Source organism: Ammospiza caudacuta, chromosome 1, assembly GCF_027887145.1.
Source record: "Ammospiza caudacuta isolate bAmmCau1 chromosome 1, bAmmCau1.pri, whole genome shotgun sequence".
Classification (NCBI taxonomy): domain Eukaryota; kingdom Metazoa; phylum Chordata; class Aves; order Passeriformes; family Passerellidae; genus Ammospiza; species Ammospiza caudacuta.
This window is the reverse complement of record NC_080593.1, coordinates 14,021,408-14,034,627: the sequence shown is the minus strand read 5'-3', so window position 1 is coordinate 14,034,627 and position 13,220 is coordinate 14,021,408. Positions and strand designations below refer to the sequence as shown.

The window sequence follows — 13,220 nt, the reverse complement described above, 5'->3', positions numbered from 1 at the left end:
TCCTGATAAAGTAGAAGTAAATACATTTTTATACTGTTCTGCAATCAGTGAGAAATTAAGCTAAAAACCAGGAACTACATTTTTTCCAAGATGAAAACTGACACTTTCTGTGTAAAATTTCTATGAAATGCACTCAGTGGGAATAACAGTCCTCGGGTTTTTTGTTGTTTGTTGTTGGTTTTTTGTGGTTTTTTTCAACAATAGGTTTTCTGTGACAGATGGCTCTGGATACAAAAATACTTCAGGGCCTTCATAAAGTGAATTAATTCTGGCTATATTCCCATCTTTAGGAAGAGATTACAATGAATATGTTGCCAGTACCTAGGCATTATTTATTCTTCCTTGGTGTCTGATCTATTCTGAAGCTTATTCTTACATGAACCACATAAACCTTTCATATTTGAGACTTTATGGGTGGCCCTAGTTTGCAAAGGAAGAACTTTTCTGCCCTGCTTTATTTTTGTTATTATATTGCACATGTATAAAACCAGAATATTATAATTAGGTAACATCTTATAGAAAATTATGGTGAAAAGTTGATGAAAACATTTTCCCCAGAGCTGGTAGACTTTGGTAAATTTCAGTAGATATTTAATTAGATTGCATCTAAACAAAAAGGTAATTAGTGGTAACTAGCAAGAGAAAAATGTAGAAAAATTTTAGTTGTCAAATAGCTCCCTATGACTCTAATCTGAATTGGTACTGGCATAGGATATGTAACTTCCCTGAGCAGAAATACTTATGTTAACCCATAAAATGTTAAATTGTTTTGCAGCTTCACTACCATTAGCTATAGTACTGTTAAATCTGGTCAGTAGAGTACCATTTGAGGCATATAAGCTAGAAATATGCTTCTCTACATCAGTTGACTGGTTATCTTTTCATATTTTCATGCCTTTATTTTGGGCAAAATTTTGATTTTTATAAAACTAATAAAAATTGTTCTTTCCAAAGACTGTGGAATGTTCTATAAAATAGTGCCACAAAAGGAGTTTGGTTCACATTTAATTTGATTTAATGTAACAGAGACTAAATTCCAGAGCCTCAGAGTCAGGTGGGTAGCAGTCCTTGCCTGCCTCTTGTGTCTCTCAGTTGAAGTCCTGAGAAGAAACCAGAGTAGCTATCAGAAATAATTGAACTTTGGCCTCAGGCTTGTCATCCCCTAGTTACAGAAACTGAACCTGGGGAACCAAGATTTGCTGCCTGTTAAATCTCGCACTAATATCATGTCTTCCTTTTGAGGCTGTCAGTGTTGTGTAAGCAGGGTGTAGGTGGGAGCGTGCCTGCAGGGCGCCCTGCCTGCCTCTGCCTGACCCTGTCCTGTCTCTGTTCTGTTTGTAAACTGACCTGTTGCCATGGCAATGTTTGACATCACCTGTTCAATGTTGCACCTTCAGTGCAGGGTTTGGTAGGAGAGAAAGGGAGCCGAAGAGATCCAAGCTCTTGTTTTAAAACTCACACCTTCCGTTATGACTAAGTGTGCCAAGAAATATCGAAAAGGAGCTGTCAGGTAATTGCATTTTTATATAGCAGATATGTAGCAGATTTGGAAGTTTTCTCTACAAAGTTTAAACTCTTACTTTAAAATGAGGGTCAGCAAGTTCTTAGTTTTCAATAAAATCTATCCTACTTTTAAACCTATAAAGTGAGAAGAATTGCTGTGGCTCCTGAGCCATGAGTAGTTCACAGACAATTCAAGTGTAGATGCCAGCAGGGAATAGGTTCAAGAGGGCTGTAGCAGCCCATGAGGCTGAAGGGACCTTCTGTGGGCAGCACTGCCAGCACTGCATGGGACCCTGGCACTCTGCTTGTCCCTCCCTGAGAGCCATCTCCAGAACTGCCTCTCCCTGCAACTCCCCAAAATACTTGTTTTAGAGCTCCTGGCTATATGAGTGAATGTTTTAATATGGGGGAATGAAGAAAGGATTTCATTTTGACAGAAATATATTTATTTTCTGTCTGCTGCAAATATAGTTTGGAATTATTTTCCCTAGCTGCCTGATATACCTCCCTGTATTGAGTTATTTAAATATGTATGTACTTACTTTTAGACTGATGACCATGGAAATGGTTGAACAGGATGACAATGCAGTGGATTCTCTGACAGAGAGAAGTGCTGGTCACCTTCAGAATCAGCCAGGCCAGAATCAGATTTCCTCAGGATCTGAGGTAAGTTGAAGTGTAGAAAGATGAGAAGAATCAATGAAGTGATATTCAGAGCTGCTACGATTTTTAAACAATCAATTTTTATGGTATTCTCATGTTTTATCAGTCTTGGTATTAAATAGGAAAAATATAACAAAGGTATACTGGAAAATATGCCTTCAATAGTTAACAAAGGACTAATATAACATCAGGTCTGTTAGAAAGTAACATTTTTAGGAGCCCTTTCAGACAAGAGTCATCAGTAGACAAAGAGGGTTTTTTCTTTCACAAGGCGATTGTTATAGAGATGGGATACAGTCTTAAGGAATTGAGGTGGCTACAAGATCAAACATATCTAAACAGTTTGTGTATCTTGAAGATGTGTTGTATAACAAAAGTAGAAACATGAATAAAAATAGCCATGGTTCTTTCCTAGTTCCAGTTTTTGTACAGAATCTATTTAATCTAATTGCAAGTACATTTTTAATGTGTGCTTGTTTTGTTTCATCCCTGTGTATCCAATCTGGACTTCTAAAAGTATACATTACATGTTTTCTATGGATTATTGTTTAGTTGTTAATGGATAGAAGATTATATAGTAACAATTCTCAAACATTAAAAATATGTACTGTAATACTCAACACTTGAGAGGAATAGTGTTCTGACAGTATTTAGATTTATAGCTTCAGAAAAGTGTATGGACCATTTAAAAGGATTTTCAAAAGCCCTTTGTTAAATAAAATAAATTATTTTAAAAAACGTCTTACCAAATTTTTTCATCATTAGAAGTTATTTACTAAGATTTGATGCCATGTATTTGTTATGTTAGATACTTGATTTACATTATAGGTACATTTTTAAAACTGAAAGCAGCTGCTTTTTTGTCAGATCTTGGAGCACAAAGTAGACTGCAAAATGTTTATCAACCTTTTTTTGTTGGTTTTGATGCATGCAGCATTGGGAATATTGCTTGTTCAGCTTTTTCTTTTTTTTTTCTTTAAGAATTTTATTTGATTTGCTCTGTTGATGTCATCCTCTCATTTCTTCTTTAGTAGTTCTGCTCAAATTGTCATAGGATGGTTCATACGTAAAATTTATTGGCTTGTGCAGCAGTCTCTGGAGAAGACAGCTGTGAATTCTGTCACTTGGGATTTTTAGTGTTGATCCAAAGGTGTCCCTAATGCTGCAGGAGAGTTTTTGCACTCCTATATTGTGCAGTGTATAACACTTTTATGTTTGTCTGCTTTTAATGCTTGAGTACTGTGTGTGAAGGTTCAGCTGTAGGGGGTATGGGTCTCATACCTTACAGTTAAAATGAGTAACTCTGAAATATTGATGAATCTCCTTCAATTAACACTGAACCAAAACTTGCACCTCAGTTTGAAGGCTGGGTGTAACAGTCTGGAAACAGACTGTTTTTGGTCGGATGGCTCAGAGAGCTGTCCTGGAGCTGGCAGAGCTGCTTAGCACGTGTGGCTGGAGCTGCTGTCCCTGTCAGGCTCCCAGACAGGCAGGGTTGGTGCTGCTGTCCCTCTCTGAGGGTGTGGGCTCCCAGACAAGCAGGATTGGTGCTGCCATCCTTCTCTCAGGGTTTGGGCTCCCAGACAAGCGGGGTTGGTGCTGCTGTCCCTGTCAGGCTCTCAGACAAGCAGGGTTGGTACTGCCATCCCTCTCTAAGGGTTTGGGCTCTCAGACAAGCAGGGTTGGTGCTGCTGTCCCTGTCAGGCTCCCAGACAAGCGGGGTTGGTGCTGCCATCCCTCTATGAGGGTTTGGGCTCCCAGACAAGCAGGGTTGATGCTGCTGTCCCTCTATGAGGGTTTGGGCTCCCAGACAAGCAGGGTTGGTGCTGCCATCCCTCTCCTGGGCTCTGGGCCTGTGCGCATCTCCTCAGCCGCTGCCTCCCGGGGCCTGCAGCCCTCACACACTCTCAGTCCTTCAGGCTGCTGTGCCCCCAGCATTTGTTGTGGTGAAGCTGCCCAGACAGAGCACTTGCTGCTGCCAGGCCTTTTGAGACACTGCTTTGGTTTAAGATGAGTAGGATTTTCTTAGCCTGTGTTCCTACCTGGCTGGCTTGGAAGGTGAGGAGCTTTGTCATGGAGAGCTGGGCCTGGGTGTTGAGGGATAAAGCCCACTGGAGGCCCCTGTATGGGACATCTGACTGGATTTGTGGTGGTCCACATGGGAAGTTTGTGTGTTTCTGAGGAATTCATGGCTGTGCCTGTGTATTTTGACTATTACAGAGGAGCAGAGAACTCTTATCCCTCTTTGTCCTGTGTAGGAGTGCAGTTAAGAGATGTCAGCTACTGCAGGTGACTGAAGCATCTTGTGCCAACTTCCAGTTTTCCCTCCTACTAATTTTGTTGCAAATATGCAGAAATAGTAGAAAAGAATGACTTGATTCTTACTGAGAGCAAAAATGCCTGGTCACTGAAACTGAGGGCTCCTTTTCAAATATTTCCAAGGGAGTGGGGAGATGGCAGCTTTGTTTGTGTTTTTCTCACAAAATATTTGCTCAACCTTGGTTTTGGTCAGTCAGAAGTAAACCATTTTAATACACTGTCTTTTAATTTGGGGTTTTCTGTGTATTATCAAAGAAATAATTGTAGAAGGGTCAAGCTTGGGAGGAGCCTTTTAAGATTATCTAGTCTGACCTGCCTGTGCAAGCAGTGTCAGCCAGAACTGTGTCTGCCTGGGATGTAAATGTCTCCAAGGATGGAGTCTCTAGCACCTCTCTGGGCATCTGTCCCAGCAGGTGACTGCCCTTCCAGTAAAACAGGTGGAGTTTTTATGTCCAGATGGAATGTTGTAATGGTTTTTAATGTGCTTGATATTGAATTGAATTATGGCCTTGGCCAGGGAGTGACTAGTAAAATGCCGAGGGATACATCTACATAGGAGGCGGACATCCTTTTTTTTCTTCTTCTTGGGGGGCAGCTGACTTATTTTCCCCTCCTCTATAGGCTTTTTAAAGAAATACCTGCCATTTAGTTTTAAAAGGATGAACCAAATACTTCAGAAGATGATAATCTTTAGAGATTGTTTTGTGCTGAAGATTTTAATGTCTCCTCTGTTGGGAGAGAGAGGAGACATTAAGAATGTGCGGGCTGGAGCACTATGGTGTGATGGGATGACCTCCAATGCTACAAAGGACCTACTGTACATTATTTGTAGAGGAAAAAATAGTGTTTGCAATTTTTTTCACTTGTGTCATAGTTATTGCTGTATTCTCCTGCGATTTTTTGCTGCTGAAAGTAGAGTTACTTTTCCTACTAAAGCACAAATAAGTGAATTTGAAACTAGCAAAGATGAGATGCACTTTTTGTCCATTAAATGGTTGTTTTCAAAATGAAATGTTGTACTGTAGAATCAGTTTCTAGTTGCATTTCTTGCATCTGTCACTTTTAGCCAGTTGAATCATTGACATGGTAATATTTTTCTGATCCAGCTACCAGAATAAATAGGTAAGAAAGTAAAATTATTGGTGGCTGTCTTTAGAAACTGTTGAAGATGTGCCCAACACCTGTACAAAGCTTGATGTCTTTGAGGCAAGAGCAGAGGTCTGAGATGGAAAATTTCTCAACCTGTTTTGAGATGAGCTCCATGGTTGTCTCACATGCCCAGATCATCTGTTGCTATATATAGAGCTGTACTTACAAGGAAGTAAAATTGTATTGGAATATTCTGATAGTGTTGATGGTAGTCCAACTTACATCTTGGAAGATTTAAATCTGCAATGGTATTCAGAGAGAAATTAGGTGTTCCTTTTTCAGGATTTCTAGAAGCCAGTCTGTGTTGCTGTGTGCTCAGCTACCCTAAATGTAACTATAACAATGTAAGATCAATGTACTTTAGCCCTTCTCAGGTTTGATAAAAACACTTTCAGTTGTGTTTTCTTTTTTCTTTAATCCTACATCTTGATGGGCTGCTCTTTGATTCACTTTTTGTTAACCTTGTCATGTTGTCTATCAGTAGGGCTGTCTGCTGACCTTGTCTGAGATACCATCTGTTGGCCTCTTGGTGCTGGCCCTGAATTAGACATATGTCAGGGTTTACAATGTGAGAACTGCTGTCAGTGAGCATTGGGAGATTTTCAGGGAGGTTTTCAGAGCCTGGAGTGAGTACCTATTGCAAGCTGGGATCGTTCAAGTTTAGCACTTTGGAGGGTTGTCCTTGTGGGCTTTTGATATCAAACAGTGTTAAATCTTACTCCCTGGAGATTGAGACTGTGGGGGTTTGCTAGGCTGTTGTAAGCAAGGCTCTAAACCAGCCTGCCAAATGCAAATGCTGGCCATTTAGCAAAGTTGATGTTAGAGGATTATAAACATGCAGATGTTTCATCATTTCGTGCTTCCTTGAAGCATATGGTGACCAAATGTCTGGAGTCAGCCTAACCTTATTTTCCTTGAAAGTAGGTGCTGCTGTTTTGGCTGTAGCTTTGGAATTGATCAAAACATCTGTCTCCAGCTTTTCCTCATAGATGGTACTCGGTGCCCAAATGTGGCAGATCCTTTGTTCTTTTGTTAAATCCAGCGTGGATTTGCCTTGGCTTTTCCTTTTCCAGAATTGCTTTTCACTTAACTTCTAGAGTCCTTGTAGTACTTGGAGTCTGCAGCAGGGGCAGAAATCAGATGGGCCTGTGTCCTGAGTTCTGCATTTGGCAGTGTTGAGGGTATGAGGGGTTGAATGTGAAGGTAACCTCTCCAGTACTTGGCAGGGAAAGGATATCTGGCATTGACAGGATATCCAGGATAACTGTTCAGATGGACCATGTATCTTGAAGTGAGATAAATGGTGGGCAGCCTCTTTCTCTGCAAGAGTGTGTGCCTCAGTAGCAAGGTAGTACCTGGTCATTCTTGCTGGCTACTTTTCTCTCCCCACATAGAAGAGGGAGCACTTACATTTCCAAATACCTGAAATATGGGACCATACTGCTATTATGGGTTGCATGGTTGATATTTATTGAAGCTATTGGATGTGAGTATTGCATGCCTAGGAGCACAGAACCCGTAGAATGTGTTAAGCTTCCCCTCAGCCTCTGTGTCCCTGACTTGCCTTTGTGGATTGTTTTCAGTTGCTGTGCCAGTCCTTGAAGTAATGATGTTAAAGGTAGCATTGCTCATCACTGATGTCGGAAAGAAATTTCTTTGCCAGGTCTATTTCAGTCAGGATTTATGCATGATAGCATGAAAATGTCCTAGTGTGTCAGTTCACACAGGAATATTCAGCTTGAAAAGTGTAAAGGGAAATCTGAATCAAAATTCTAATAATAATTTCTAATATTTATAAAAGAGATGCAGAATATGAGCCTTGAAAATTTTATAATACTACCATCTCCTCTTCCCTTAGCACTTAAACCCCTTTTTAATCTCTTATCTGAATTAATGGAAACAAAACAATTTCTCCTTTAAACTTTAGTCCAAAAGAGTATTAGCTGAATCAAGTTGTCTTTTTTTTTTTCCCTGTGGGGTTGTACTGAATAAGGAGCTTTAAAATGAATGTACTTTCTTAATCTCAAGTACTGGATTATTTCCTGATTATGTGTGACGGACCCATTGTGTACCAAAAAGAAACTTTTAAACTGTTCACCTTTTACTGTTTTATGGCTGTACTCAGAAAGTTCTTTCTGACCCGCTGAGTATTGTATCAAACGGCAATTCTCACAAAGAGAACACTAAACGGAAATGTTTGGTGAAATTGCCTTTATAATGTTTTGAAAAGTTAGCATGCTATGTAAACATTTAGACTGCTCTGTGATCACTGCTTGAAGCTTGGCTTTAGGATGTAAGCTTTGGAAGCTTCATATCTTTGAGACTTTCTGGAGCTTAATCTCAAATATCTATTTCTGAGAAATTTCTCGTAATATTAATATTTGTTGAGTAGATTGGGAAGAAGGTTTGTATGTCCTATTTCCCTGTTACTATTTCATGCCATTTAAGGAATAATTTAAGGAACTCATTTCAGAGTTAAAAATGCCCTCAATTGTTCTGTTTTCTGAAAAGTGGTTCAGTTTCCTACAACACTGAACAATTGCATAGTGAATGTTGACGAGATCCTGTCTTTGTTTCCGAGAAACATTATTTCTGCAAGGTAATTTGAACCAACATCATGACTTTTTGATAGCAGTGCCTCTTAATAGTAGTTAAAATTGTTTATTTAAGAAGGGAATTATTTCCTAGACAAGCAGTATCTTATGGATCAGGAATGAAAACTGCTTTTATATTTGGATTAAAAAAAACACCTCAGTGTAAATATGTAAAAATTACAAAAGTTTCTTTAATTTTTTTTTATATGCATCATTCTTCATGTTTTTCTTCTTACTCTCATCTCATTTTATGGTTACTGCTCATAGCAGTTACCTTTGGAGCTGTGAACAAAGCTAGGAAGGGAATAATAACAATTTTATATTTGAGTCTGATTTTATTGTTGAGTGTGCAGAATATAGAAATAAGACTTTTCAGTGCAGTTTAATTGAAAACCACAACATTTCTTTTTATTATATAGTTTATGTTTGCCATTGTTTTCCTTTTCCGAGTTTAGAGATATTTCATCACATAAATTGAGATCAATCACAGTGTTCTCCCTTTGCATCACTGCTTGTTTCTGTTAATAGATTTAACAGTAAAATCACAAATATTGAACTATTTCTTAGCCCATAGGTGTAAAGCTGTTTCTCAGCCCATTATTCCTCAGCACTGAGGGTTGAGAGTCACAGGCTGGGGAAAGCTGTTCTATGGCTGTGCTAGGCTTGGAGAAGATTCAGCTGTTCTTTATTTTTGTTGTTGTTTGAAGCACTGATACACTCCAGCTCTCCTTTTCTTGATACATAAAATTATATATAACAGAGTCCGTTAAACTAAATGAGTTTACAAATCCTTCTATGGCTTTATTTAACAGGATGGTTTTTCACTATCTGAAGAATTCTCATGTCTTTTGAGACATCCATCCAAAAAGCATAACTTCTTACCTAATAATTTTTTTCTTCCTAAGTCTGCCCTTTATGTTATTGCAGTGACATTCCACTCCAGTAATATGTGTGGGTTTTGTTACATTTCTGGAGGTTCTTCCTAACCTTCATGCTGGCAACAGCAGATCTGGTGTGTGATGGCTGAGGGTTGGGTTTTTTTGATTGAAAGGAAAATACAAAGTCTCTGGAGAGAAAAAAACAAATAATTGCAGTTTGTTAGGCTACAGTTTTAAGCTTTCCTGACCATTTGGAAAGATAAAGATGTCTTTAGCACTTTTACTAGTAAAAGAATTTATTTTTGTGTGTGATAATTATATACATCTGAGCTTTTTTAGATGTGGCAACAAAATCAGTCTGTTTTAGCTATCACTGCTAAAAGCATTTACTGAAGTCTTAAGGCATCTTACTTAAACATGATGATTGTAATTTTTGCAGGTCTCTGTAGCTGCTTCCAGTGCTGGAAGAGGATCTCCAGCTGTAACTCTAGTGCAGTTGCCTTCTGGTCAAACTGTTCATGTCCAGGGTGTCATTCAAGCCACACAGCCCTCAGTCATTCAGTCACCACACATGCAAGCTGTTCAGGTTAGCTTTTTTATTGTTACATTTTCATGAATACTTGGTACCTCATAATTCTTTTCCCAGCCCATCTTCAGTTTCTCTTCGTTCCCACCAGTGCTGCAAGATTTACTCAGATGGCACAGGAAACAGCAGGGGGAAAGGTGGCAAACATCCAACCAGGAGCAGCTCTACAAGCATTGTGTAGCAATTCCTTAATGCTTCCTGTTTATCTTATAAGAAATTGTCTTGGAACTTGGGTCTGAACTTACGCAATAGCAAATTTGTGTCATAACACGGCCTTACTTCAGTGTATCCTGCAGTTTTTAATTTCTATTAAATGCTATGAACCTAGTGTTTCTAATGAGACTCTGAACTCATAAATATTGAAGTATCTGCTATTTTATTTTTGGAAAGGGTCTGGGCCTAGTAGAAGTAAGCATATTGTATCAAGTGGTTCCTTGTTTGGAGCCCCTATCAGACCCTGTTAGAGCATCTCATATTGCTTTTTGTGGATGTGGATACCAAAAATACAGCCTCAAAACACACATTTATGTGGCAAATGTTCATGTGTTTAAAGTTACTGGAACTAGAAGACAGGGATTGGTGCAAAACATGTAAGACTTTTCAGAGTTTTTAAAAAGTAGAAAAGGCAAGAGAGAATGAATTTGCAGTGTTTTGGAAATTTCTTGGCCTCCCATTGGTGTTTTTTTTTTGTAGCTGGGAAGGCTTCTGCACTAGTTTTATTGAAATCTGTTTGAGAAATGTCAGCTGAATTGCTTTTTGCAGATACAATAGCTATTTCTGATAAGAAAGGTGATACACCTCTCCCTGTTAGGAGAAAAGGGTTTTCCCTGTGGCCATTGCAACATATTAAGCAAAAGCCATGTGTTGTCAGTCTTGAGAAGCCATCTTTAATGGTAGAGGCTTCTTAATAAATTTCCAGTATAATGACAAAAAGACATGTGTAAGTAGGATTTATATTTGAGAAAAATAATAAAACTGTGATCAGATAATGAATATTTTATTGTTGAGCAGTAGGTGTAGATGATGGGACGTCAAGGTTTTGAAGCCCTAGATCACTATGGAAGGAGGTGTGGTAGGTACTAATATTTGATCAAACTTCAAGTCAGAACAGAGTATTCAAAGTAAATACTTTTTTTCATTGGAATTCTTTCTAACTGTAATTTTCCTGAGTAACCTTTTCTCAATAAGCACATTAGCAATTCCCAGTTTCTCTTCCTTTAGTCAGTGTAGTCAGGACATACATGCAAAGATAGAGGACTTTTTTCAAAGCTCAGAAGGAGAAATTTCTCAGGGATCTCTTGCCAGCTGCTGCTGTGTCATCTTAGGGGAGTGGAAGTCAACTATTTGTTGTATTGAGTGAACTCTGGCTGTCCACCCTTACCCAAAGGGGTAGAAACAAGAAAGTTTTGTCCCAATTAATACTGACTAGTTAGTTCCAGGATTTTGCTTTGGTTTCATCTGGATAAGAAAGGGCCTTGAAGATGCTGTAGAAGAATCCATTACAGAGGGTGTTCAGCCCTTCTGTGATCCTTTTCAGTACACTATCCTGCCACCTGGAATTTCCTCCAGATCATTTGGCTTTAACTTCTACCTTGTCTCTGCCAGACAGTGGGGAACTTGGGAGATTACATCAGTTTAAAAAAGAAATCAAGAAGTATGCTGAAGGTTGGTGTTGAAGCTTGCATGACCTCTCCCTCAAACATCTGCCATTTTCAACTGAAAGTGCTCAGAAGTTTTTCTCATAATGCTGTTGTTTTTTAGATGAAAAAATACATTTATAGCATTCCTTATTGTTTTGTTAAATGTTGTTTTACTTATAGGAAGATTTAAATTGTTGTTTGACTTATTGCTTGCTCCTCCCTGTAGTGTATCAGGTCTTGGAAAGACTTAACATGAGTTTGAAGTTAAATTTGTTCAAATGCAGATGAAGCTGAAATAGGTAAAGTCGAAATCTGAATGATGTCCAGGAAAAAGCTAAATGGTTTGTTTGTTAACAATATGGACATGGTTGTTTGCTGTTAGAGTGATCTGAAGTGTTCTTTTCTCTCTTTGTCATGATGAAAATTAAAGCTTTTGAAACTTCTTGTAGAAAATGTCCTCTTCCACATTGTAGTGGTTTGACACTGGCCAAAATTCCGGGCTCCCATTAAAGTTGTTCATACCCCCTCCCCTGCTACAGCTGGGCAGAGGAGGGAAAATTTAACAAAGGGTTTCATGAATTGAGGTAAGGACCAGGAGAGAACACTTCGATGGCAAAACAGGCTCAACTTAAAGATACAAAGTGAATTTATAACTAAGAAATCAGAGCAGGATAATGAGAAGTAAAATAAGCCCTTGAAGACACCTTTTTTCCTCCAGCCCCTCCCTCCTTCCCACTGACAGTGCAGGGAGACAAAATGTGGGAGTTTTGGTCATTTTGTCACCCAAGGTTTTCCTCTGCTGCTCAGGGAGAGAAGTTCTTCCTCAGTGAGACTGTGGGGTCCCTCCCCTCCATGGAGACAGTTCTCCATTCATTTCTCCAGCATGGCTCCAATCTCTTGAGCAGCAGGCCTCCCAAAACTGCTGCAGTGTGAGTCCCTCCCATGGCAAACCATGCTCCCAAAACTGCTGTGGCATGAGTCACTCTTCCACAGGGTGCAGCCCTCCAAGGACCGGCTGTTCCAACTTGGGAGCAAGACCTGTCTCCTCATGCATTTCCTGCTGGACCACGGCCTCCTCCAGGCGTCCACCCACTCTGGCATGGGCACCTCCCTCATGGGCTGTGGGGGATCTCCCCTGGATCCCCATGGGCTGTGGGGCACAGCTGCTTCACCGTGGTCTTACCATGGCCTGCAGAGGGATCGTGGCACCAGCATCTGGAGCACCTCCTCCTCCGCTGACCTTGGTGTCTCCATGTTGTTTCCCTCACATGTTCTCACTTCCTCCTCTTTTCTGGCTGGAATTGAAACTGTGTCCCCAACCTTTGTTTTGATTTCTTCCTAAATATGTTAACACAGAGGCGTTACCACCATCTCTAATTGGCCCGGGCTTGCCCAGTGGTACATCATCTGCAGAGCCATTGGGATTGGCTCTACTGGACATCATGGAAGCTTCTAGCAGCTTCTCACAGAAGCCACCTCTGCATCCCCTCTGCTACCAAAAACTATGCCGTGCAAAACCAATACACACATTAAAATGCTTAAATAATCTTGTAATTATCCTTACCTTCTTCCTAAAGTATGACTGCTCCCAACTTCTTCAGCCATCTTCACAAACTGGGGGGACTGTTGGTAGCTGTTAGTGTAATGTGACAATTTAAAGAAAGTTGAGGTCTTGTTTTTCAACTATTTGTCCTGGGACAAATAGATAATTTATTAACCCCCAGGCCCCAGCAAAATGAAAATTCTGTTTTGAGTTAGGATGCCCAGGCTCTTTCTTGACTGTGCAATACGATCTTACTTCTGAAGGGTTATGCCAGAGGCTTGAAGATTGATCCATGAGGAGATTGCTGAAGGCACTTTGGGAGGAAAATGTCTTGCAGAATCTCTC

General features: G+C 39.8%; 1 protein-coding gene across 10 annotated transcripts in view; it reads left to right on the top strand.

Annotated features, from left to right (window-relative positions):
* The window catches only part of CREM (cAMP responsive element modulator), a 35,158-nt gene that overhangs the window by 3,620 nt on the left and 18,318 nt on the right, over positions 1-13,220 (top strand). For 4 of the 10 annotated variants that reach the window (XM_058807165.1, XM_058807156.1, XM_058807183.1 and 1 more), the window contains exons 2-4: positions 1,398-1,510; positions 2,052-2,169; positions 9,546-9,692. In XM_058807165.1, the coding sequence (XP_058663148.1) occupies positions 1,470-1,510; positions 2,052-2,169; positions 9,546-9,692 (306 nt within the window). In that variant the 5' untranslated portion in view covers positions 1,398-1,469. Of the gene's footprint in view, positions 1-1,397; positions 1,511-2,051; positions 2,170-9,545; positions 9,693-13,220 lie in introns of those variants that run through there. The other 6 variants (XM_058807209.1, XM_058807202.1, XM_058807225.1 and 3 more) reach the window with 4 other exon arrangements.